At 44.2% G+C, this 22,854-nt stretch overlaps 1 protein-coding gene across 1 annotated transcript in view; it reads right to left on the reverse strand.

Moving 5' to 3' along the window:
* WNT8B (Wnt family member 8B) overlaps positions 1–22,854 on the reverse strand; it is a 422,033-nt gene that overhangs the window by 83,332 nt on the left and 315,847 nt on the right. The window contains exon 4 of the mRNA XM_078643063.1: positions 14,777–14,902. Coding sequence (XP_078499189.1) covers positions 14,777–14,902 — 126 coding nt within the window. The remainder of the gene's footprint in view (positions 1–14,776; positions 14,903–22,854) is intronic.

Consider the following 22,854-nt stretch of genomic DNA (forward strand, 5'->3'; position numbering starts at 1 on the left):
TAATAAAAGACATGAGAATAGGAATTATTTGGAAAGAAGCAAAGAAACTCTTACGTCTCGCATGGTTAGGTCTCTGTTCCCACACAATGACTCACAGCTTCTGTAATGCAAGATCTTTTAGAATGCCACAAATAGATTGTGTGCTTCATGCCAACAATGGACGAGTGTGCTCAGTTTAATTTTTAAATGCCTCATTTGGAGGAACAAGACTTTGTGAGTCTTAATAGTAAATATAAAATGGAACATCAAGGTTTAAACTTACTACTATGCCAATCAGAGGTAAAGAAACTGGAATCACTAGAGAAAACAGTTTCCCTTACAGCTAATTTAGAAAAGTCTCTAAAACTGTGACAAAATTGCAGAATAATTTTGCATAATCTGAACGTCGAGGAGGGATTAGTGAATGGTGAAATGGGGAATGTGATGAACTTCATTACATATCCCAATAGAGAAGAGTATGAATATATATTTTGATGTCATCAATGATGTCATTTGAGATGTCATCAGTGAAGACATAAATGATGTCATAGAACATGTAATGATTGATGCAAAAATGAGGTCATAAGCAGAGCATGGCAGGGGACAAGTCATAGTTGGCTCTGCTAACTATAACTGTTGAATTTCATATTTTTTTTAGTTCAAAATGTTAATGTTGTCATTGAAATATTCACCTAACTATAATGTGACTTTAACGTTTGTGTTTTTCAGTGAATTTCTAATTTAAAAAAAGAGGCAAGATGGCGGCGGCTTAGACCGCTGTGAGACGCCCTCTGACCAGTGCCTCATTCTATGGGCTAGGAGGTGTTCAGCAGAAATGGGACCGGCATAGCGGAAAGAGACGCTATACAGAGCAAGCTTGAAAATCGCGTGGTGAATACTAAGAAATACTAAAGAAACACAAAGATATCATTACATGTGGGGCAGTGGATACAAATAATGCATGAAACCTACCCGGCAGGAATAGCTGATCCATCATCTGTAACAGGGCGGTCCTGCTCACATCTGCATCTGGTGGCCTCGGTTCTCGGTTTTGCGGTGCTGAGACTTTTTTTGCGGCTCCAAACATGCAAGGAACTTGCCAGTGACCAGGGCGAAGGCAGTAAAGTACAGAAGCAATTTACCATCGCTTCAGGGACGGACTCTGTTGGCCTCACTGAACAGATGGCCCCGAAAAATGCAGCGGCGATCGCAGCCGCTTCCAAAACTCGAGCGGCTAAACAGGCTCGCCGCGACCTCAAGCTGGCAGCAAGACGCGCTGGGGGGTCTTTGACAGATGAAGCTACCGATGGTGCACAGTTGCAGATACACCAGAAACATTCTAAGGCGGCAAAAACACCTACCACACCGGGACCGGGCCCCTCGGTGGTAGATCTACTTCGAAAAACGCCTGCCGGTCCCGCTCCTGCAGTGGTGGCTCCCTCCCCTTTCGCTCACCACGCAACAAGCGGGACGCTGATTGCAGCGGCTCCTGCAGCTCCCGCAGCTCTCACCAGTGTGGATTCGCCGTCGGTTCCTCCTGCAGCCTCGGCCTCTGGAGCGGGAGCTTCAACAGAAGCTGACCCAGCCGCGCTGACACAGGGGACTGCAAACACCCGGAAGGATGGGGCGCCAAAGGACATACCAGGAGTGCTTGGTACAGTAACATTTCCAGCAAGCCAATAACGCAAGCAACGCCAGCAGATGGGCATGTGCCAGCTCAGGGAGATCAGGAACCGATCCAGAAGGAAGGTAGGCCTGCAGCTGAATCGCACCAAGCACAGGTTACTGCTACACCCACCCTCCCTAATACCATATCTTCCTTGAGCCTCAATACCACAGCACTAAGTCCAATGCAGCCCCAAACGAGTATTTCGCCTCCTGAAGAAACTTTCTCTCCTAGCCTGATTAATGAGGATGCCAACTCTCTGCAGCATCTAGCAACCCTCATCCAGACCCAGTCTCATAAAGATCCAATAACGGCACTAGACAAAGAGCAGTTTTTAGCGGCCCCTCTGTCCGATCTTAAGGGGGGGACGGGCATAGCTTCGGATACAGACAAGGAACCGTCTGAGTTTTTTACCATCTCTGAGGGGTTTGAGGATCCCAGATGGTCTCATGACCTGGATACAGACTCAGACTCCTACTCTGATCCTCATACTGGCTCTAACATTAGCTCACAGGACAGCGACCCTGACGCTGCCTTAGGCGAATCCAGAGATGGGAGGCATACAGTGTTAAGAAAGAAAAGGAGCCATCATGGCGCCGCTGGATTACTTTGGGACTACTCTCCAGCAATAGCTTCTGGCTCGCAGGATCCCCCCTCTAGAGTCCATATCGAAGGTACTCCCTCTCTTGAGCAGCAAAATGCCACTCTAACATCTGTTATGGACACGGTGCTTCAAGCGATAGCTTCCCATAGAGAACAGACTTCAAAGGATGGGCGTAGGGCTCAACAAGCACTACACAAGGTTCAAGGCGTAGTGCGTAAACTCTCCAAGTCAGTTGCAGCCTCTAACACAAGATTGATCGATATGGAGGATCGTATAGTAATTAATGAAGCCGAAGCCACTGTTGTTAAGGAGCAAGTAGATGCTCATGATGCAGAACTTAAGGACGTTAAATGGAAACTGGAGGAAATGGAAAATCGTATGCGACGCAATAACCTCCGAATACTGGGTATTCCAGAAAAAATCGAGGGTGACAATATACGTGTATTTGTGATCCAGTTATTCAAGGATACATTTCCCGAGTTGGCCACATGGAACTGGGAGCTAGAAGTCCAACGAGTCCACAGAACACCATTTGCACTAAGGGCTTCAATCTCGCAGGGCAAATATCCTAGGGCGATCTTAGTATATTTTGGAAATTTTCTTCTCCGCCAAGCTATCGCTGAGAAAGCGAGACCAGATGCCCATCGGACTAGAGGTGATATCTCATACTTTGTTAGGCCTGATTTCTGCCACACTACAGTGGAGCGGAGGTGGCGACTCCGTCAACTGATCAAGCCCTTTCTGGAGAAAAAAACTCAGGTTTATCTGAATAATCCAGCCACGCTAAAAGTTATCTTTAACGGCCAGGCCAAGTTTTTCACCTCGGAAATCAAAGCAAAAGAGTTCCTAGACAGTTTGACCTAAAGCCGCATCTAATCATCTCTCTATGACACTGGGTCCTACTGTGCAAAACTTGGTGGAAATTAACCCAACCGACTGATATACAAGTCTAGGATCTAGAAATCCATTTGATTGCGGGAACAGCTGCAAAAGTATCTATAGTGGTAGTACATATATGATATTTCCTAATTGGTTTGGGGACTATTTTGTCTCTTAGATTCAGAGGTAGTTGGCGCCTCATCTGTAATGATTGTTTCTGGTAGGGTCTTTAATGCTCTCTATAAGGTCCTATATAAGGCTCCATTGTCTATTTTTTTTTATTTGCTTTCATTTGTTTTGCACCTCTTTCTTAGCCCAGCTAAGGGTTCTTAGAAGATATAAGATTTATATGTGTGGCACTGGACAGGGGTGTCTCTCCATCACAACAGACTCTTGTTAGAGTCTAAATGCCTCATTGGGTGGCATGTGGGGGGAGGGGACTGGGGAGGGGGGCGGTGGGAAAGCGGGGGAAGGGGGGGGGGAATTTATAAAAATGAGCAAATTCATTCGAAAGTTAAAAAATTTGCAAAGATTCTACTTTGATTGGTGCCAGTGTGGCAGAAAGCAAAGAACCAGTATAAAATACAAGGCTAGCTGCTGCTTATGTGATCAGTGTATTAAAACCGGGATAGGCTTTCATCATGTTAAATGGGGAGAGTGAGCCTTTGTACGTGGAATGTGGCAGGCCTCAATGATAGAAGCAAAAGGGCCCAGTTATTTCAACTAACACGTCAGAACCCAGTAGATATACTGTGCCTGCAAGAAACACACATCGCAGATGCTGAGAGGGAATTACTTAAATTACCTGGGTATAACCTTATGGTAACCACATCCCAATCATCTAAAACTAGAGGAGTAGCTATTTTAGCTAAACCTATAATGGGTCACCCGACTCGTAGATTGGCTGATAAATATGGTAGATGGGCCATAGTTCAGTTAAAACTCGGCCTCACGATATGTGCAATATATGGCTCAAACCTCGATGATCCTACTATTTTTCAGGAGTTAGAAATTGAATTGGCCTCCTGGACAGGCCCTCTTATTTTTTGTGGGGATTTTAATATTGATGTAGGATTGCTTGTTGATAACCGCTTGTCTTTAAGCTATAAAGGGTGCAAACCAAAGGTATTTAATGCACTAAGGCAGCTGATGGAAAGTCATAATTTATTGGATGTGTGGGATTTGTCTGGAAAAAATGTTGATGGCTACACATATTTTTCTCATCCCCACAACAAATATGTCCGAATTGACTACGTTATGTCATCTTTAGAGGGTTTGGCTATCATTGATATAATTAAATCCCCCAAAACAATCTCGGACCATAATGCACTTACCTTCATCTTTGACACTACGAAAATGGTAAAATCAAAGACCCAATGGACCTTTGATAGAAGACTTTTGGTCAACCAGGAATACATAACACACATTAAATTATGGGATCAGGATTTTTTTGATTGCAATCGGTTTAGTGCGTCAAGAACAACTGTCTGGGACTGTTTTAAAGCGGCATTAAGGGGAGAAACTATCTCATTTGTAGCTAATAAAAGGAAGAAGGAGGATAATATCAATGTACAGCTCATGCAAGAACTCTCCGATCTTGAGACCCATCATGCCACTCAGATAGGTCAGGGTGACTCAACCTCAGAAACCCTCAAAAAAATACTGATTCTAAAGAATGAAATTAATAATTCTTTAATCCAGAAAGCCGCCGAAATCTATCAGGCAAATAAAGCCAGGCTATACAAATCAGGGGAAAATGTGGGTAGGCAGCTAGCACTACGAACACGCCAAAAACAATCATACAGTAACATAAAGATGATTGAATTTGAGGGTAAGGAATACTCATCCACGCAGGATATTGTAAATGTATTCCAAAAATACTATCAGAAACTTTATCACAGTGATGTTTCATACTCTGATGCTGATATTACAACATTCTTGAACACCTGGCTCCCAGATCAAGACTCAAACACTATGATTGATGATAGGGTCAAAGCAAATCTGGACAGAGAAATCACGGTCACGGAGGTAGAGATTGCCTTATCCGAACTCGCCAATGGTAAAGCGGCAGGCCCAGACAAAATTCCTCTGGATTTATATAAAATCCTAGGTAATCAAATAATTCCCTTTCTACTGGATTTGTTTCTCGGGGTACAGTACCACTCAACTCCACCGGACTCCTGGAAACAAACGAACATAGTAATTTTCCACAAAAAGGGAAAACCATCTCATCTCCCCTCATCATATAGGCCGATATCCTTGATAAACTCTGACTCAAAGCTTTACGCCAAAATACTAGCTAATCGGCTGAGTGGGGTCATCGAACATCTCGTATCCCCTTGGCAACACGGCTTTATTCCCGGGAAGGGCACTACAGATCATACCCGGAGAGCCATTACCCTTTTTGATATCATGGGCGCCACGGGGGGCGAGATTTCGATGATCCTCCTCGATGCCGAAGTATCATGGCAGTTTCTTTGGAACATCTTGGAACGTAAGAATTTTGGAAACAACTTTATCAAAGCCATTAAAGCCACATATACCTACCCCAGGGCAAAAATCTCTATATGTAGTGCTGAGTCAGAGTTCATTGAGGTACAAAGAGGCACAAGACAGGGGTGTCCATGCTCTCCGATATTATTTGCCTTGTACATAGACCCCCTTATTCAGAAGCTTTTTTGGACACCCTCAATTCAACCAGTTAATGTAGGCTCATATTCCACCAAAGTCATGGCATATGCCGATGATGTTGCCGTCATAACCACCAATCCTGCCGATGCAATTCTGGAAATCGAAATAGTTACCCAGGCCTTTGGCACTTACTCAGGATATTCCCTAAATAGGGATAAAACTATGGTACTTGCTACTAAAAATATTCAATATGAAAGCCCCCTTAAGGCTAAAGAGGCTACATATTTAGGTGTATGCCTCTCTGTTGAGGTGGATAAAAGTAGTCATCTGAATTGGCAAACTACATAAAAATGAATATTTTTCCACGGATTCTCTACCTTTTTAGAGCAATTCCGTTGCTGGCTGGAGTAAACTTTATTAAGACTATCGATTCTACCATTTCTAAATTTATGTGGAGCTATGGTAAGATAAGAAGAGCCCTCCCTCTGATGTCGTTACCTCAAGACAGAGGAGGACTAGCTATTCCTAACCTAAAACTATATCTATGGGCAACATTAATTCAATCTATGGATCCCCTACTGACTGGTAAAAGAATTACCTCATTACCCCCAGATCCATACATTCCTTCGATTTACGAACTCAGCCTTGGTGATAAGTGTAAAGGGTTATTTTTAAGGCAGGTAGAGTCTTCATATTATAAAAAAATTAAACTGAAGACAGTTCTAGATGCATGGGCTGTGTGGAAAGCTATTTCTAAATATCTATCTATTCCCACTTTTACAAAATATACCCCTTTGTGGCACAGCAAGATTATCTCCCCCTCTCTTAATGATACTACCTCGCAAAGGTGGGATCGTCTAGGTATCAACACAGTAGGCGACTTTTTAGGACATAATATTCCCACCTCTTTTGAATCTTTCCAAGAAAAATATTTTATTCCCGCCTGTGACTTTCTCAAATATTATCAAATATTGTCGAGTATCCGTAACGCTATACCAACAACTTTATTGGATAATTTGCTGCTTTTTGAGGCTATAGGTAAAAAATCTACAAGAATAGGGGCTCTTTCTCAGATGTTGATGGTAAAAACCCCTGACGATCTTGAGCGAACCGAACAATCTTGGGCCGTAAAACTAGCAAACCCCAATGTTGATATTGATCTTTCAATTGCTCTTTCGGCAAAATACTTTATACTTTATACTATATAGCCTCCAACTTAAAAGCACAATACTACAGAGTTATATACAACTTGTACTACACACCGGCAAAATTATTTGCTTGGGGTCTCCGGGCCGACGATAACTGCCCAAGATGCAAACAACCATTGGCCAATTTATTACATATGTTTTCTGAATGCTCGGAACTGGCAATGTTAAAGGCCATGATACTGGAGTTTTGGGCCCAAGTCTTCGGACATCAGATAAGAGACTCATTAACTCTGTATATATTAGGCCACGATGACTCTTTGGGTCATAATAGTGAGGAACAAGCGGTTGTTTTTGTGGGGTATGCCGTTTTTCGTATCATTCTGGCTGCTCGATGGAAAGATCCGGAACCCCCTACTTTTCGGATGTGGCTAAGTCGATTCCTCGCAATTTATAAACAAGAAATTGCTATATATGCTACTAGAGGTAGAAAAGCAAGAGCAGTTGGAGCACTGATTTGGGATCCTATCTCTAGGTGATATACTAATGAGAGGGGACATTCAGATTCTGTCATTGACTAAATAATTTGATATTTTTTTTGCTTACTTGGCTTCTTCCTTCCTATTTTATTAGGTTGTACTCTTTTTTTGTCTATTGCTGTTATGCCATCGTTATGTTATATGTTTTTTGTACTATTCCTGTTACTCAGGTTATGATATGAAATGATACATTTTGTATTTTGTCTGAATTTGCCAAATAAAAAAAAAATAAAAAAACCAACAATATCATATCTTTATATCACACCAAAGTATTATGTTACTTTAACCATTGTGTTTTTTCAGTGAATATATATATATATACATATTACAGAGTGGCTCTAAGTTATAATTAGGATTCTCAGGTAAAGGATTTCCTCGGGATTTTGCATGCTAATAACTTTGTCCCCGTTTGACGAGTCACCACAAAACTTTCCAGACCTGTAGCTTTTTCTACATTGGCAAAGGATGAAGAGTTTCCCAGTGATTGGTCAAGGAGGTGCAAAGGTAATGGGGGTTCGCAGTATGCATCTTTTCACTGATGCATTTTCCATAGACTTTTGTATTGGATGTAAGGCAGTCACAGCAGTTTTGCAAGATTTCGCAGTATTTCACAAGGAAAACAAGGTACATACGGATGTCAAGGCATTATGTGATTGGTTAATGACTGCCTTTACAAACGTTTTGCTGTGTTCTGCGTTACACCCTTAGATATAGGAAAGTATTAGATATGATATTTCTTCCCTACCTAAAGTGTTAATAGGTAGGGAAAATTATTTATAAGTTTCTATATATTTAAAAAACAAATGTACCGAGTACTGTGGTAATGCCCTGGAAGAACCGCAGTACTTAAAAAACAATATATTAAATAATGAAAACTACAAAGTATAACACTATATTTTACAAATATAGTGTACGACAGTGTATTTTAAATTTCTGACATATTTTTCTTTATAAAAATTCTACAGAGTACTGCCATAATTCCTACAAATTTCCATACTAAAAAGAGCGGTTCTCCGTAAAGTGCTGTAAAAATGTATAGAAACATCCTGCTAAGCATGACTTTTTTACGTGCTTTAAAGAAAACCACTAGCCAATCAAATACTGCCTTCTCCAAGGCATGAAACTTGATTACCAAAGTCTGCACAATATATAACTAAGTATCTGAACACTTAGGAATGTTAATGTTACTTACACTACTTACACCTACTGCCAAAAAGTATCATTTATATGTCATTTTCTATATTCCGGACATATCACATCTACATTCATTCTCCCTCTATGCCACTCCACTGTACATCCCTCAACTATACGCCACTCCACTCTACACTAAACCACTGTATGCCACTCCACTGTACCTCACTCAACTCTAAGTCACTCTACTCTGCAACACTCCACTCTACGCTATTCCAATCTATACCAGTCCACTCTACACCAGTCCGCTTTATGCTATTGCACAATACTTTAGTCTACTCTATGCTACTCCACACCTCTCTACTCTATGTCACTCCACTGTACACCATGCCACTATACGCTATTGTACTCTACACCACTCCACTCTATACCACTCTACTGTATGCTAATCCACTGTACACCACTGCACTCTACATCACTCCACTCTACGCTATTCCACTGTACGCCTCTCAACTCTACCACACTGCACTCTACACCACTCCACTGTACACCATCCCACTTTACGCCATTCCATTTTACTGTATTCTTCTGTATGCAACTTAATTGTACGCCAATACATTCTACGCAATCCCACTCTATGCCACTCCACAGGGGAGGTTCCTCTGTTTGTGCAGAGGAGCGTCGCCCCACTTAAAATCCCCCCAAAGCCCCAGAGATGAAAAATAAAATGGTAATTTATTACCGTTTTATTTTTCAGTCCTGAACTGAACTGAGCATCAGGATGGGGTTGGGGCCATGGCTGAGTAACAGCAGCAGAGAGGAGGGTGGGCAGTCTAGGCACTATTTAAAGTGTGCATGTCTTTTTGCCTAGCTGTCTTGCGAAGGCCAGCCACACATGCGCACTTTGAACATCTCTAATCCAGCTATCTTAAGACAGCTGGGTTAGAGCAACTGCAGGCCTCCAGAGTGCTGTGGAACGCCGAGTGAGGTCACTCTCCAATCAGGGCGCTGCTCTCATACAGCATGAGAGCAGTGCCAGAATTGGTCAAGGGTGTTGTGGCATGCTTCCCTTTCCTGTGGAAAGAAGAGGACTGGAGTGGAGGACTGGAGCAGAGGACGTTGCGTTCGGTAAGTTTTAGTTATTTCTATTTTAATTTGCGTGTGCCTGTGTGTCCCCCCTCCCCATAGATGCCAGCCGACACTGCCACTCCACTATGCTGTACTCCACCATATGCTTTTGCACTGTATGCCACTCCACTCTTTGGCACTATACTTTTTTCCACTCCACTCTACACATCTCTAGTCTATGTCACTCCACTGTATCCTACACCAGTCCATGCTATTCTCCTGTACGTAATTCCATTGTATGCCACTCCACTCTATCCAACTGCAATCTATGCCATTTCTCTCTAATCAATTACACTGTACATCACTCCACTATACGCTATTCCACTCTATGCCAATCCATGCCATTGAACTGTATATCACTACATTCTACCTAACTCCACTGTACCCCACTCTACGCCACTCCACTGTACACTATTCGACTGTATTCTACTCCACTGTACGCCACTCCACTCTACCGTATTCCAGTGTACACCACTGCATTGTACCCCTCTCCACTGTACGCTACCCCACTCTACTCTATTTCATTTTACGCTAATCTACTGTACTCTGCTACACTATATGCCTCCCCACCCAACTCCGCTCTCTTGTATCCAGTCTATGCCACTCTGTATCACACTCTACTCTATGCCACGCCACTGTACAATACTGTACCGGTTTGTGGCACTCTACAACACACAAGTCCAATCCACTGTACAACACGCCACCAACTCTACAACTCTATACTCCACTGTATACCCACTCTACTCGACTCAACTGCACTCCACTTTATCCCACTCAATGGCACTATACAACACTCTACTCTACACCGCTCTATTTTACCCACCCTACTCCATTTTGTGCAACTCCATTGTACACGACTCTACTACACTCTGTGCCACTCTACCATACTGCACTCCACTCTATGCCCCTAGACTACACTGTACAACCTTCTTCTCAACTCGATGTGCCTACGCTCCACTGTATGACACATTACAACACTTTCTAATACTTTACGACATATCATGCCACTGTACTGTACAAGACGCCACTTCAATTTATAAGTTTACTCGACTCTTCGCTATGCTTATCCACTCTAGTACACTCCACACCACTATTCTATACAACACATCACTGCACTGTATGACACTTTAGTGCACTATACACTACTCCACTTCACTCTACACCAGTCCACGCTACCGCAGTTCACTTTTTAACACTCCACTATAAGCCACTCAACACTACACCACTTTATTGTACGCTATTCCACTGTATGCTTCTCCACTGTACGCTACTCCACTGTACCACACTCCACTCACTTCACTCCACTCTACAATTCTACACTCTACGACAGTACACTCTACGACATTCTCCTCTACTCTACTGTACCACACTCCACTCACTGACAGTAAACTCTACGATTTCAAACACATTTATATTGACAAAACATTGTAATTTAATGAGAAACCAAAGGTTAAACTTTCGTTATAGTTAGGAAAATGTTATTTATTCTTCTATAGAAACCAAACTTAAACTACACAAACATTACAAATTCCCCACTTATAGTTATACCATTAATTCGTATTTTATGCACCACCTTTACATTACTATAACTTTCCTTATTCTTTATCTACAAACGTTAATTTGCACCAAATGTAAATGATAGCTTGCGCACCTCCATACACAGTGACTAGTGCATGGAAAAGGCGTGAGTTATATTTAATGTAGTGTGGCTATTGTGCACAAGTTATAATAATTTGAAGGTGTTGAGTAAACTATATATTAAAGGTATAAGTTTAGAATTTTAAATTTTGTCGAAGTTTAACTTTGGTTTGTAGACAAAGACTAAATAAAGCTATAGATATATAAAGGTGGTGTGCACATTATACATTAAATGTATAGTTATAGATGTAGAATTTGTAATGTCTGTGTAGTTTAAGTTTAGTTTGAATAAATAAAGGTTTTCTAACTATAACCAAAGGTTTACCCTTCGGTTTTATTTATTTATATATATATATAGTTGTGTATATAATACTCCTCCCAAAAAGCCAGAAGGTTTTGTTCTTCAATTCAAGATGTTGATCTAAAGTACATGAATGGATGTGTTACTTACCATCAAAATATCACTTTTGGAACAAATCCATTTCCTTCTTATCCTCAAGCCTGTTCTTGATATTATCATCCTAATATGATCGATTCTGATACATTTTTTCATTGACATATTCATAGTCAAATACTTGCCTTTCATACTGCCATTGACAGTAAAATTAGACTGGGAGCCCCCAATAAATAGTTTTGTCATCTTTGATGTCTTATCCTCTTCACCCCCCTTAAGTTTTAATTTGCCTTCAATTGTTGAGATTCATTTTCAAGCCATCTTCATTCACACTGATGGATGGAAAGGAATTGTGGAACTTACCCTTTCTGACCTTTCAATCTCAGGACCCACTACGTAACCCAAACTAACTAAAATATGTGATTGGGCCAAATAATAAAATGTATTGTTTCCTTCTGTAATTTAGCATACTTTTTGAAAACAGGGACACTTTCTGCCCACAGCCATGACGTGTGGACCACGCTGGAGGCATTGGTGGCATTACATAACATTAATTTGTGGGGTCCCAGTCCCTCACGTCCAAATCAATAGTATTCTTACTATATCTTACAAACCTCAATTGGTGAGCCTTTTTCTTATTCGTGAAAGACAGCAACATTTGCTGACAGAAAAATTACACATGTTTAAGGGCATCCACAAATTCAAGTGCAGTTGGTAGAGTCTTATTTCAAAAACATATTATAGTTTTCACTCAAGTACAATGCAGTCAAATGAGCACTACACACATATATTTATTAACTTGAGTATGTTTGTAAAGCTTCAATCACTTTATAAAAAACATTGCAGAGGGCTAGGGAACAAAAATGACAAACACATCAATTGACATATCGGTGGAGCGAAATATTTTGCTGGTCCACCAGTAGCCAATAATAGGACCAGATGGGCATAAGAGATTACACGCTGCACAGATCACTGCACTCATTATTATTGTGCACATTGTAAGTTATATGGAAAAGATTTAATTCAAAGCCCACTTGGCAAAACTGGTCCTGAGTGTCTGCCCAGTTTAAGGCAAGATCTGAGGGTGAGCAGAAGGTAGAATAGAAGTTATACCTATCTAATTTCGGGTTGTCGAACCATAAATGTAGCTGAGGAGACAAGTTTTAAAAAGGTTCCTGAACCTCAAGACGTTCGCTACATGCTTTAAAGAGAGAGAAAGAAATTGGAGATGGTGCAACATTGCCTTTGAAGGGTGCTTCCCACCAAATATTTTAAGCCTGCAAGGGCATATAATAAAGGTGGCTGATCCCAGGTACCTGGTAAGAAGGTAATGGAGGAAATCTTGGGTGATGTAGTGTGGGGACAAGGCCAATGAAAAATCGGTGTACCAGACAACTGGACTTCAATTGGGATCTTCCCTTGAGCTTAATCCAGGGTTTTTTCTAGAAAGAGGGTGTAGTATAGTCATGTTTTAGTCAAAATATGTGCCAGTTAGCATAGACACATACATTCTTTACTTCAGGATTCAGATGTCAAAATATGCCACTTATACCTTAAAACTAGCAAAGTAAATGTTGATTTTGTGTCATAAGTGACTCTGTCATTAATCACTTTGCCTATTCTCGTCTTAAATCTTGTTTTCCCACATCATCTCTTTGTGGTCATTGTTAACACATTTAATCTTGGCTTATTAATATGAACAGGATATTTTACTATTCTAAGCAATTTGGTTTAAATTAACATTGTTATCACACCCATCCCCACCACCAATCTTCATGGAGGCCCTGTTCTTTCAAGGTTCACGCTACCACTTTTCTTATAATATGTTATTGCATTTTTATCCTTCAAATTGGGCCTATAATTTTAGCCTCCTCAAAACAAGTAATCAGGGGGATAAGACTATAGATTTTACATATCAGCTAGAACATAGTTAATTTATTCATGCTCCCACAGGAGTCGTCTTCAGTTGTAAAGAACCAACAATATTACATTAGCAGCAGCAGGTTTATTTACTTCCCTATTGTGTTCTAGTTTAGCTTTAGAAGTAATAGATCATGAGTACCTTAAAGTTCTGGTACCATTTTCATATCAGCTAATGCATATACCAGGTTCAGAAATATATGGTTGAAGTGTTGTGGCTTTGCTTGATGTCCAGATCGTCTTGGCTTACTGTGTGGCAATGCTGCATTGCCGCTGACCCACAGATGTTTCTTTAGATCATTGAAAACTGAATGTTTGCCTCTTGGAGTGGGCTCCAGTTATTTCCTGTGTACTTCAGATCATTTTCCTTTTTGGCCAGTGTTATAAATTCATACAGTTGCTCAAACTGAGTATTGAAATGCAATAATATTGAAATGAGAGGTTAGCCTCTTCCTATGGATTTATCTTTTTGCATAGTAATTCTCTAACTCTAAAAATGAATACACAACCTATGGCAGGATAATCTCAAGGAACTGAATATTTCTAGACACCGTTGTACTCTAAACAACATGGAATTTAAAATTCAGAGTGATCTAAATAGTTGCCCTAATAGTAGACCACTGCAGCCTTTTCTGGCATTGATATTTAATTCAACTACCCTTGTTTGAACACACGTGTTGTCAGGTGTCTATAACTTCACTGAATGTTCACTTTTATGAGGTTTAGGTAATCATTGTCTAAAACTCTAGATAAAAATACAACTATAATCTTTGAAAGTGCCGTAGACAACCAGCAAATCAACAACCTACAAAGCATTTATATATAAGGGACTTAGAGGCATCAGTACCATTTTGACCAAGGGATTCCTTAATTTGTGGCAAGCTTTCCAATCATCTGTCTCTGTATTACACCCATCCTGTTCAGTTTGGCAGAGGATGGACAATTCCCTATTGGATCACAGAGCCTCACGTCCTTAGTTATACACTTCCGTGCTCTAGCAGCAGGTACATCAATGTTATCCAAGGCTATAAATGGGTTATCATGTGATATTTACATTTTTGCCACGATAATATTGGTAACCCTCAAATAAATCTGAGTTCCTGGCACAATCATTCTACTTACCCAGCTGTCCATTTCTAGAGTCGTCGCACCCACAGTTCTCGAAGTCCCCCAGGCTGCAGTTCCGGGTCAGAGTGTACATCACTCCTGCAGAGCTGATGGCATGGACAAAAGCTGTTTCTCGGTTTGCTGCAATTAAAATAGTAAAGAGGGAAAGTAGATTGAAATGTCCACAGTAAGCGACTGCTCTCCTCCATCATGTTCAGCAATCAAAGAAGATACTGTGTCTCGTAGCAAACATTTAGAGTTCCTGGATAGAAGGAAATCTGAAAGACTGTGGAACAGGTCGATCGTGGGCTCACAGAAACCTTCAGATCAGCTTAAATCCTTGAGTTCATTTTTAAATAAACACCAGGTAGTTTTCCATCTAAAATTAAGGGATGGTTGTTTTTATTTTATATTATTACATCACACTGGGGATAGCACAGCCTGATAATGAACAGTGCTGGACTCAGATTTATGACTCTTGGTGGGGATCAGAAGTGACGAACTGAATCATTGAGGAATTTAACTCTTAAATAAAAGTCCCTGTTAAGTAAATATTGGAACATGGGAACAAAATTATGTTTCTAAATGCTTTTGAATGGAAGAAATTATAAATGAAACATTAAGTTCGTGATGAAGTTAACTCTCTGTTTTAATTTTCTCCCATTTCAAAATGTCACATTAACAAACAGCAAGCCTCCTGCTCCCTCTGGACACAAGACACTTCCATATTTATAACTGAGAAATAAAGTCAGTATTTTAAATTGGAAACATTTAAATTGAAGAAAAATATTTATATGAAACATTAGGTATCAATTTGTTTTGCACATTCAACCAAGCCAATTACTCTTAATGTTTTATGAAGCAGGTTTCTTCACTTTTAAAGTTTACAGACCACTGGGAGCAAAATGCCTACTGTTTGCAAATGCAACACTTTGAAATAGGAGAACATTAAATAATGAGTTTTATGGAATCCATATGAACATAAAGTTAACTCTTCAGATACATTTTTTTCCCATCTCAAAGTGTCGCTTTTACAGACAGTATGCATCTTGCTCCTAGTGGCTGAAGAGTCATTTATTTAAATGGGTGAAATTTAAAGGGCAGAAAATGATTCCATATTATGAACATTTTTGCAGATAATTTTTTTGCACTTTGAATTTCTCCGATTTAAAAAAATCATTGTATTTTTGTGTTGTGCATGTTACTGTGTCAAAAATGGCAAAAGGTATGTCCTGTGCCATAAGTACATACAACACAGGCTCTCATTTACCCATGCCCATATAGCCCATTCATTCGCACACATGTTCATAAAACCCAACCGACCATGCTCTCACTGAAACACATAGCAGCCCTGTCATAGTATCCCAAGTCAAAGCATTTTGTTCAAACCATACCAGGGTTGGATTGGGACCATAATTAGGCCCGGCCAGCCCCAAAAAAGTGGCCCATGTTCGCAGATCGCAACATTTTACGATCAAGTTGCTAATTGTTAGCCATCATTTGCTTTAATGGCATAGACCTAGACTGCCTTTTTACACCTATCATGGGCTTTTAGATATTTAAGATACTAAAGAGAGGCCCTTCCATGATCAGAGACTGATGAAAGGTCTATTTGTTTTTGTTGTTGTTTTTTTACTGCTAACGTCTCAAGTAAGTTCCAATAACGGGAACGATGCTAATGTGAAAAGAAAATGCAAATAAAAAAGAGTGTCACTTTCCTCAACTACGTGCAGTTTTATATAGCACAAAATTATCCCAGAGTCATTGAAGGCTTACATTAGCACCAGACAACATTACAGAGAGTCAAATTCATTTTTTTGGCTCCTGTAAATTAAGTGATTTACCCAGAATCACAGGATGTTGAGCTGGCACTGGGACTCAGACCAGTCAGCTAATGCCACCATCTCTCTCTGTTGATTGTCGCAATTGATTTATGTCAGGCAAAGGAGATCAGCAGAGACTAATTCTATGTCAGGACCGGAGGCTTCAGATTATGCTTGTACATTCTCCACTGCTTTATTACAAAAGTCGCAGCAGCCAAAAAACAACCAAATAACAACAGCCCTACCTTAGAACTAAGGATATGGGCAAACAGAAAAGAAATGTCCGTAAACCACAACTCCCATGAGTCACATTAGGCAATCCATAATATAGTCCTTTCTTAGTCTCCACCGCAGCTAGATAGGACGTCCCTCTCATGACCACTTCCTCTTTCTTCGCTGCTTCGCAGCTAGTTAAGTGTTTTCCTCCCTTTCTCCTCAATTTTATATTTATTGTGGATTATTAGGGGGTTCTTCGGTGTGATATTGATTTGGTATTTATTGTGGGGTTTATTGATGCGCTCCGTTTTTCTTTCAGAGCCCATTGTTGGGCGCGGGAGCATTTTCTTGCTCCTACGCGCCTTTGCCCTGTTCTCGGCCGCCTCCGGCCACTAGGGGGAGCCAAAGCGTCTCGTTCCCCTCGGCGCGGTGTCTCGTCAGAGAGCTGCGCTGAGGAGATCGCTTCTGCCTAACGCTCGCCCGGTCGCCTCACCTTGACGCTCTTTGAGCCGGTACACAGCCCCACAATTAAATTACATTAAATTTGACGCCCCGCTGGGGTCTGTACTGCGGTTCTAACCGCGCTGCCGCCTGCGGGCGTTAATTAGCACTCGCTTTGGGAAGCTTCCTGTCAGTAAGTTGCTAGCGCGCAGGGAGGCGACAGAGGCCCGGTCTTTTACAGAGGGCCAGCGCGCTAGTGGGGTGAGTGCCCCTACATTCCCGGTTCCACTGGGCATAATAATACGTGCAGACTTGTTTCTGCCCCAAATCATATATACAGGCTGTAGCCTGTTGCCCTGTCATTCCATTAGATTTTGACCCTCCTCAGACGGGGGCAGTGTGGTAGTGCTAGGCACCTGGTTGAGATGGGGGACGAGTATTATGAAGATGAGGAGTCACAGGGCTACCTCAATGATGATGAGTTTTATCAGGCCGTAGATAGCTCTATATATAGGTGCGTCACGGAGATAGTGGGACCTATGGAGGAGCGCCTCTCTGCACGTATCATACAGGAGTGCGAGAGGGTGACTCAGGCACATCTAGGGGTCCCTGTTAATCCTACGGCCCCGACGGGGAGTTCCCCCCCAGTCCCTAAGAAGCCCTGTAAGGTAGGGGTGTCGAGTGGGGCGCGTGGTGTGGATAAGGACGCTTTCGAGAGACTGCGCGACGCATTCTTGGCGAAGGCGATAGATCCCTCCTCGTCGTCCTCCCCAACCCCGGGCCCCTCGGGAGCCCCCGCCAGTTCAGCCCCTTTGTCACCGGCGCCAACCTCCCCGGCGGACACCGATGACGACGAAGGGTCGGAGCGTTCTTGGAGGCCTTCGGGCTCCGCCACCGAGATACCGCAGGATAGTTCAGGTATGCTGGACCCGGACGAGATAATACATCCGAGGTCGGCGGCCTGGGCCCCTGGGGAGAAGGTGGCGAAGTTTGTCGCTGGCCGCCTCCGCAAGCCCTTAGAGAAAGAGGCAAGGAGCTGTTTGCGCGGGGAGTGCCCTAGACCTACGCTTGAAGGGAAGGTTGCCCTGACCCCTGAGTTAGACCCGAAGATGGCTACCTTTTTAGCGAAATTTGTTAAGGACCCTCGGAAAGGGATTGATCGCTCCTGGCGGGCTTGCCAGGACAAGCTGTTAGATGCCATAGGCCCCATAACGAAGATTCTGGACATGGCTGAAGAGGCCAAAGTATCCGGGGCGGTCATCTCCCCTGAAGTCCTCTCTAACTGGGCGCAGAGAGTAGTGGTGTTCCTGGGGAATGCGAACTGCGCGTTGTCCACAGAACGCCGAAGGTCCCTCCTGATTAAGTTAGATCCTAAACTAGGAGACCTGGCCTCTTCTGATGCAGGGGCGGTAGCCCAGGGAGGTCTCTTTGGAGAGCCTTTTATTAAGGAACTGGGGAAGTTCGTTAATACCTTTACGTCCCTAGATAGGGCCCAGTCAAACATCAAAAGGGTCTTCCACCAGCGTTTCTCCAGGGGGGCCGGTCGCGGAGGGGGCCGCGCGACCGGCCGTGGTGGTCAGCAAACGACCAACAGAAATCAAGGCTCCGGGCGAGGGCAGTACAACTCCTCGCAAAGCTACAATAACTTCTATCCTACCAGAGGACAACGCTTCCGTGGCCGTGGTGGATTCAAGAATGCTGCAGGGAACTCCTCCAACGGTGAGTGTAATCTCGGCGGACGAGGTCCGCGTGGGGGGGTCGTCTGGCCTTGTTTCCAGAGGCTTGGGCCGCAATCACACGGATGCCTGGGTTTTACAGACTATTCGAGGTTTCCACATAGAATTCTACGATCAGCCCGACAAGTCAGGCCACCTCCTCCTATCGTTTTCTCGTCTGCGGACGCAAGCCTGGTCGACGAAGAGGTTTTGGACCTGCTTCGCAAAGGCGCCATCTGCCCTTCTATTCAGCACCCGATGGGGTTTCTGAGCAACTTGTTCCTGGTAGACAAGGTGGATGGTGGGAAACGTCCGGTTATCAACCTCAAAGAGTTCAACGGTTGGTTAGTCTACCGACATTTCAAGATGGAGGGGATTCATCTTTTGAGAGATGTGCTCCTTCCGAACGATTGGATGGTGCGCCTGGACCTCAAGGATGCGTACCTTGTGGTTTCCATTCATCCCCCGCACCGTCGTTTTTTGCAGTTCCGGTGGGGGGGTCAGGTGTTCGAGTTTACCGCCCTTCCTTTCGGGCTTTCTTCAGCCCCTTGGTGTTTCACCAAGCTCCTTCGGCCGGCGATGGAGGTTCTACGGAGCCAGGGCATCCGGATGATAGTCTATCTGGACGACATCCTGCTGATGGCTCAATGCCCCGAGCAATTGGACCTCCAGCTACGCCAGACCATTGCCTTACTCCAGGGTCTTGGGTTTGTGATCAACAGCGGCAAGTCCGTTCTGATTCCGTCCCAGTCTGTGGTATTCTTAGGGTTCACCGTGAATTCCATTCAATGCACCCTCAGTCTTCCTTCTCGGAAGCTAGGGAAGATCCGTCACATCCTCCGCCAGACGATCTCGCGATCGCACACCTCTCTCCGTCAGATTGCCCGGGTGGTGGGGCTACTGTCTTCCTCCATCCAGGCAATCTTTCCGGGGCCCCTGCACTACCGAGCCCTTCAACGCCTCAAGGCGCATCACCTCCGACGGGGCCTGACGTACGATCAGGTGGTCCCCCTATCGGACGAGGTGAAAGAGGAAATGCGTTGGTGGCTCACGCATATGGAGGCCTGGAACGGCAGGGCGATTTTCGGTCCGGTACCAGACTTGGTGATAGAGTCCGACGCCAGCCGTGCAGGCTGGGGCGCTCGCTGTGGAGAGTTTTCTACAGGCGGCGCCTGGTCATCCGAGGAGCAGGAGCTCCATATCAACTGTCTGGAGTTGTTGGCCGGGTCCTTCGCGATCCAATGCTGGACCAAGGACACAGTTCGTTCTTGTGTCTTGCTTCGCATGGACAATATCTCAGCGGTGAGATATGTCAACCATCTGGGAGGCCCTCGGTCCAAAGCTCTTTCGGACTTGGCGAAGGTTTTCTGGACTTGGTGCCTAGTGCGCCAGGTGTCGGTGACGGCGGAATACTTGCCGGGTCGCGACAACCAGGTGGCGGATTGGCATTCCCGATATCTGAGGGACTCCAGTCAATGGAAACTCGATCCACAGGTGTTCAAGTGGTTGGACGATACCTGGGGCCCGTTCTCAGTGGACCTCTTTGCGTCCCGTCTGGACTTCCAGCTCCCACGTTTCTTCAGCTGGAGGCCGGACCCTCTTGCAGAGGCCACGGATGCCTTCCTCCAGGACTGGAGCAGGGAGAAGTCGTACGCGTTTCCCCCGTTCTCGATGATACTGAGAGCGGCGGCCCATCTCCGCCGCCAACACGCGGATGTGGTGATGGTGACCCCCTGGTGGAGGTCGCAAGTGTGGTTTCCGGTTCTTCTGGAACTTTCCTGGGATTCTCCAATCCTACTCCCCCGGTTTCCGCGACTTCTTCTCAGCGCGGACGGGGAACCCCATCATCTGCTCACGCAGAGCTCGCTTCACCTCATGGCGTGGAGGCTTTCGGGCGACGTTGGTCGCTCCCGGGCCTTTCGAGACCGGCTGAAGACTTCCTCTCGAAAGCCTGGGCAGGCAGCACGACAAAGCGTTATCGCTCTGCCTGAAATAAGTGGTCACGCTGGTGTCTTCGGCGACACTTGGATCCCTTGGTCGCAGGCGTCGTTCCTGCATTGAATTATCTGGCGGAGTCGGCCGCGGCAGGTCTGGCTTATCGCACCATCAATGCGATGTGATCGGCGATCTCGGCGGGCCATCAGCCCGTGGAGGGAGCACCTCTAGGAGAACATCCTTTTGTTTGTCGTCTATTGCGGGGCGTTCGCCTGTCTTTGCCCCCAGAACCGCGTTATTCGGTTCTTTGGGATGTTAACTTAGTGCTGAACCTGTTGCTGTCATGGCCGTCGAATGAGTATCTGTCCTTGAAGGAACTTTCGGCGAAATTGGCTATGCTCTTATGTCTGATTTCGTGCAGACGAGTATCGGATGTTCGTGCCTTGGATGTCACGGCGAGGGTTTTTTCCCCTGACGGGGTGATTTTTACCTTGGGGCGTCGCACGAAGTGCGCTTCACGGTCGATTTCTTATCCGAGCTTCGCGGACTCTCCCAAACTGTGTGTGGTTCAGTGTTTAAAGGTCTATGAGGACCTAACCTTGGAACTTCGCCCTCCGGGCGAGCGACAGCTGCTAATCGCGCTGCGTAAGCCACACAAGGCTGTCTCTTCTCCCACCATCGCCAGATGGGTACGGTGGATCATGCAGGAAGCAGGCATTGACACGAAACAGTTCGGTGCACATTCAGCTAGAGGGGCCATGGCCTCGAAAGCTTTTGCTGTAGGAGCCAGATTAGAGGATCTGATGAGAGCTGCGGATTGGTCTTCGGACTCCACCTTTAAGACGTTTTACTTCAAACCAGTGGTTGATATTGCCCATTTAGTGGTGAGTAAGCTTTAAACTAGCATAATCTGAAGCCTCCGGTCCTGACATAGAATCGAAATTTGCCTAGCAGTGTAACGGTAAGTTTCAATTCTATTAAGGACACGGAGGCGAGGATTATCCCTCCCGGTCTCCGGTGGAGATTACCCGCCCGTACTGCAGTAAGTAATCTGTTTTTCAGTCTCATGTGGATGTAACTTGATGATGTGGACTTTACGTGATTTGGACGTCCTTTTCACGGCTGATGTTGTGGCACTTTTTTTCTTCATAGGAAATGAGGGTGCCAAGCAGGATCAGTGATGACATAGCGTGCCTCGCGCGAAGAAAGAGGAAGTGGTCATGAGAGGGACCTCCTATCTAGCTGCGGTGGAGACTAAGAAAGGACTATATTATGGATTGCCTAATGTGACTCATGGGAGTTGTGGTTTACGGACATTTCTTTTCTGTTTGCCCATATCCTTAGTTCTAAGGTAGGGCTGTTGTTATTTGGTTGTTTTTTGGCTGCTGCGACTATTGTAATAAAGCAGTGGAGAATGTACAAGCATAATCCTCGCCTCCGTGTCCTTAATAGAATTGAAATTTACCGTTACACTGCTAGGCAAATTTCGATTCATCTCCCTGTTCCATGCAGGGGAGGGAGACAAAAATAACTGAAGAGCCCCCTTGCTGGTTCTCACCAACAACCCACCAACCACTCCAGTCCTCTTCCCTGCCTCAGTCCCCTGCAAAGCAAGTGCTAGTGTCTTCCATCAGAAGCTCTTTAGGGCCTCTGTCACACCTGGAGGGAGGTAGAGGGAAGGCACACTTGATGATGTGACAGCTGGAACTGCCCATTGTCATTCTGCCTATGTGCATCAGGTCAGGAGCATTATAATTATGCAAAGGCTTTAACTACAGCTTTTGACTTTGTGCCCTTGCACCGGAGACTGAGACGGCCACCAAAAAATGGCTCACCAAAGCCTCAACCACGGGTCCATCTGCCGCTGACTGATTCACCGCTGACCGATTGCCTGCCTTGCTAATCCGAGGCTGTGTCTGGCTCTATGGACATTAGGCTTAAAGTAAATCAAGCGGGCATGGGG

The sequence above is a fragment of the Lissotriton helveticus genome, chromosome 5_1 (genome assembly GCF_964261635.1).
Source record: "Lissotriton helveticus chromosome 5_1, aLisHel1.1, whole genome shotgun sequence".
In the NCBI taxonomy this organism is placed as follows: Eukaryota; Metazoa; Chordata; class Amphibia; order Caudata; family Salamandridae; genus Lissotriton; species Lissotriton helveticus.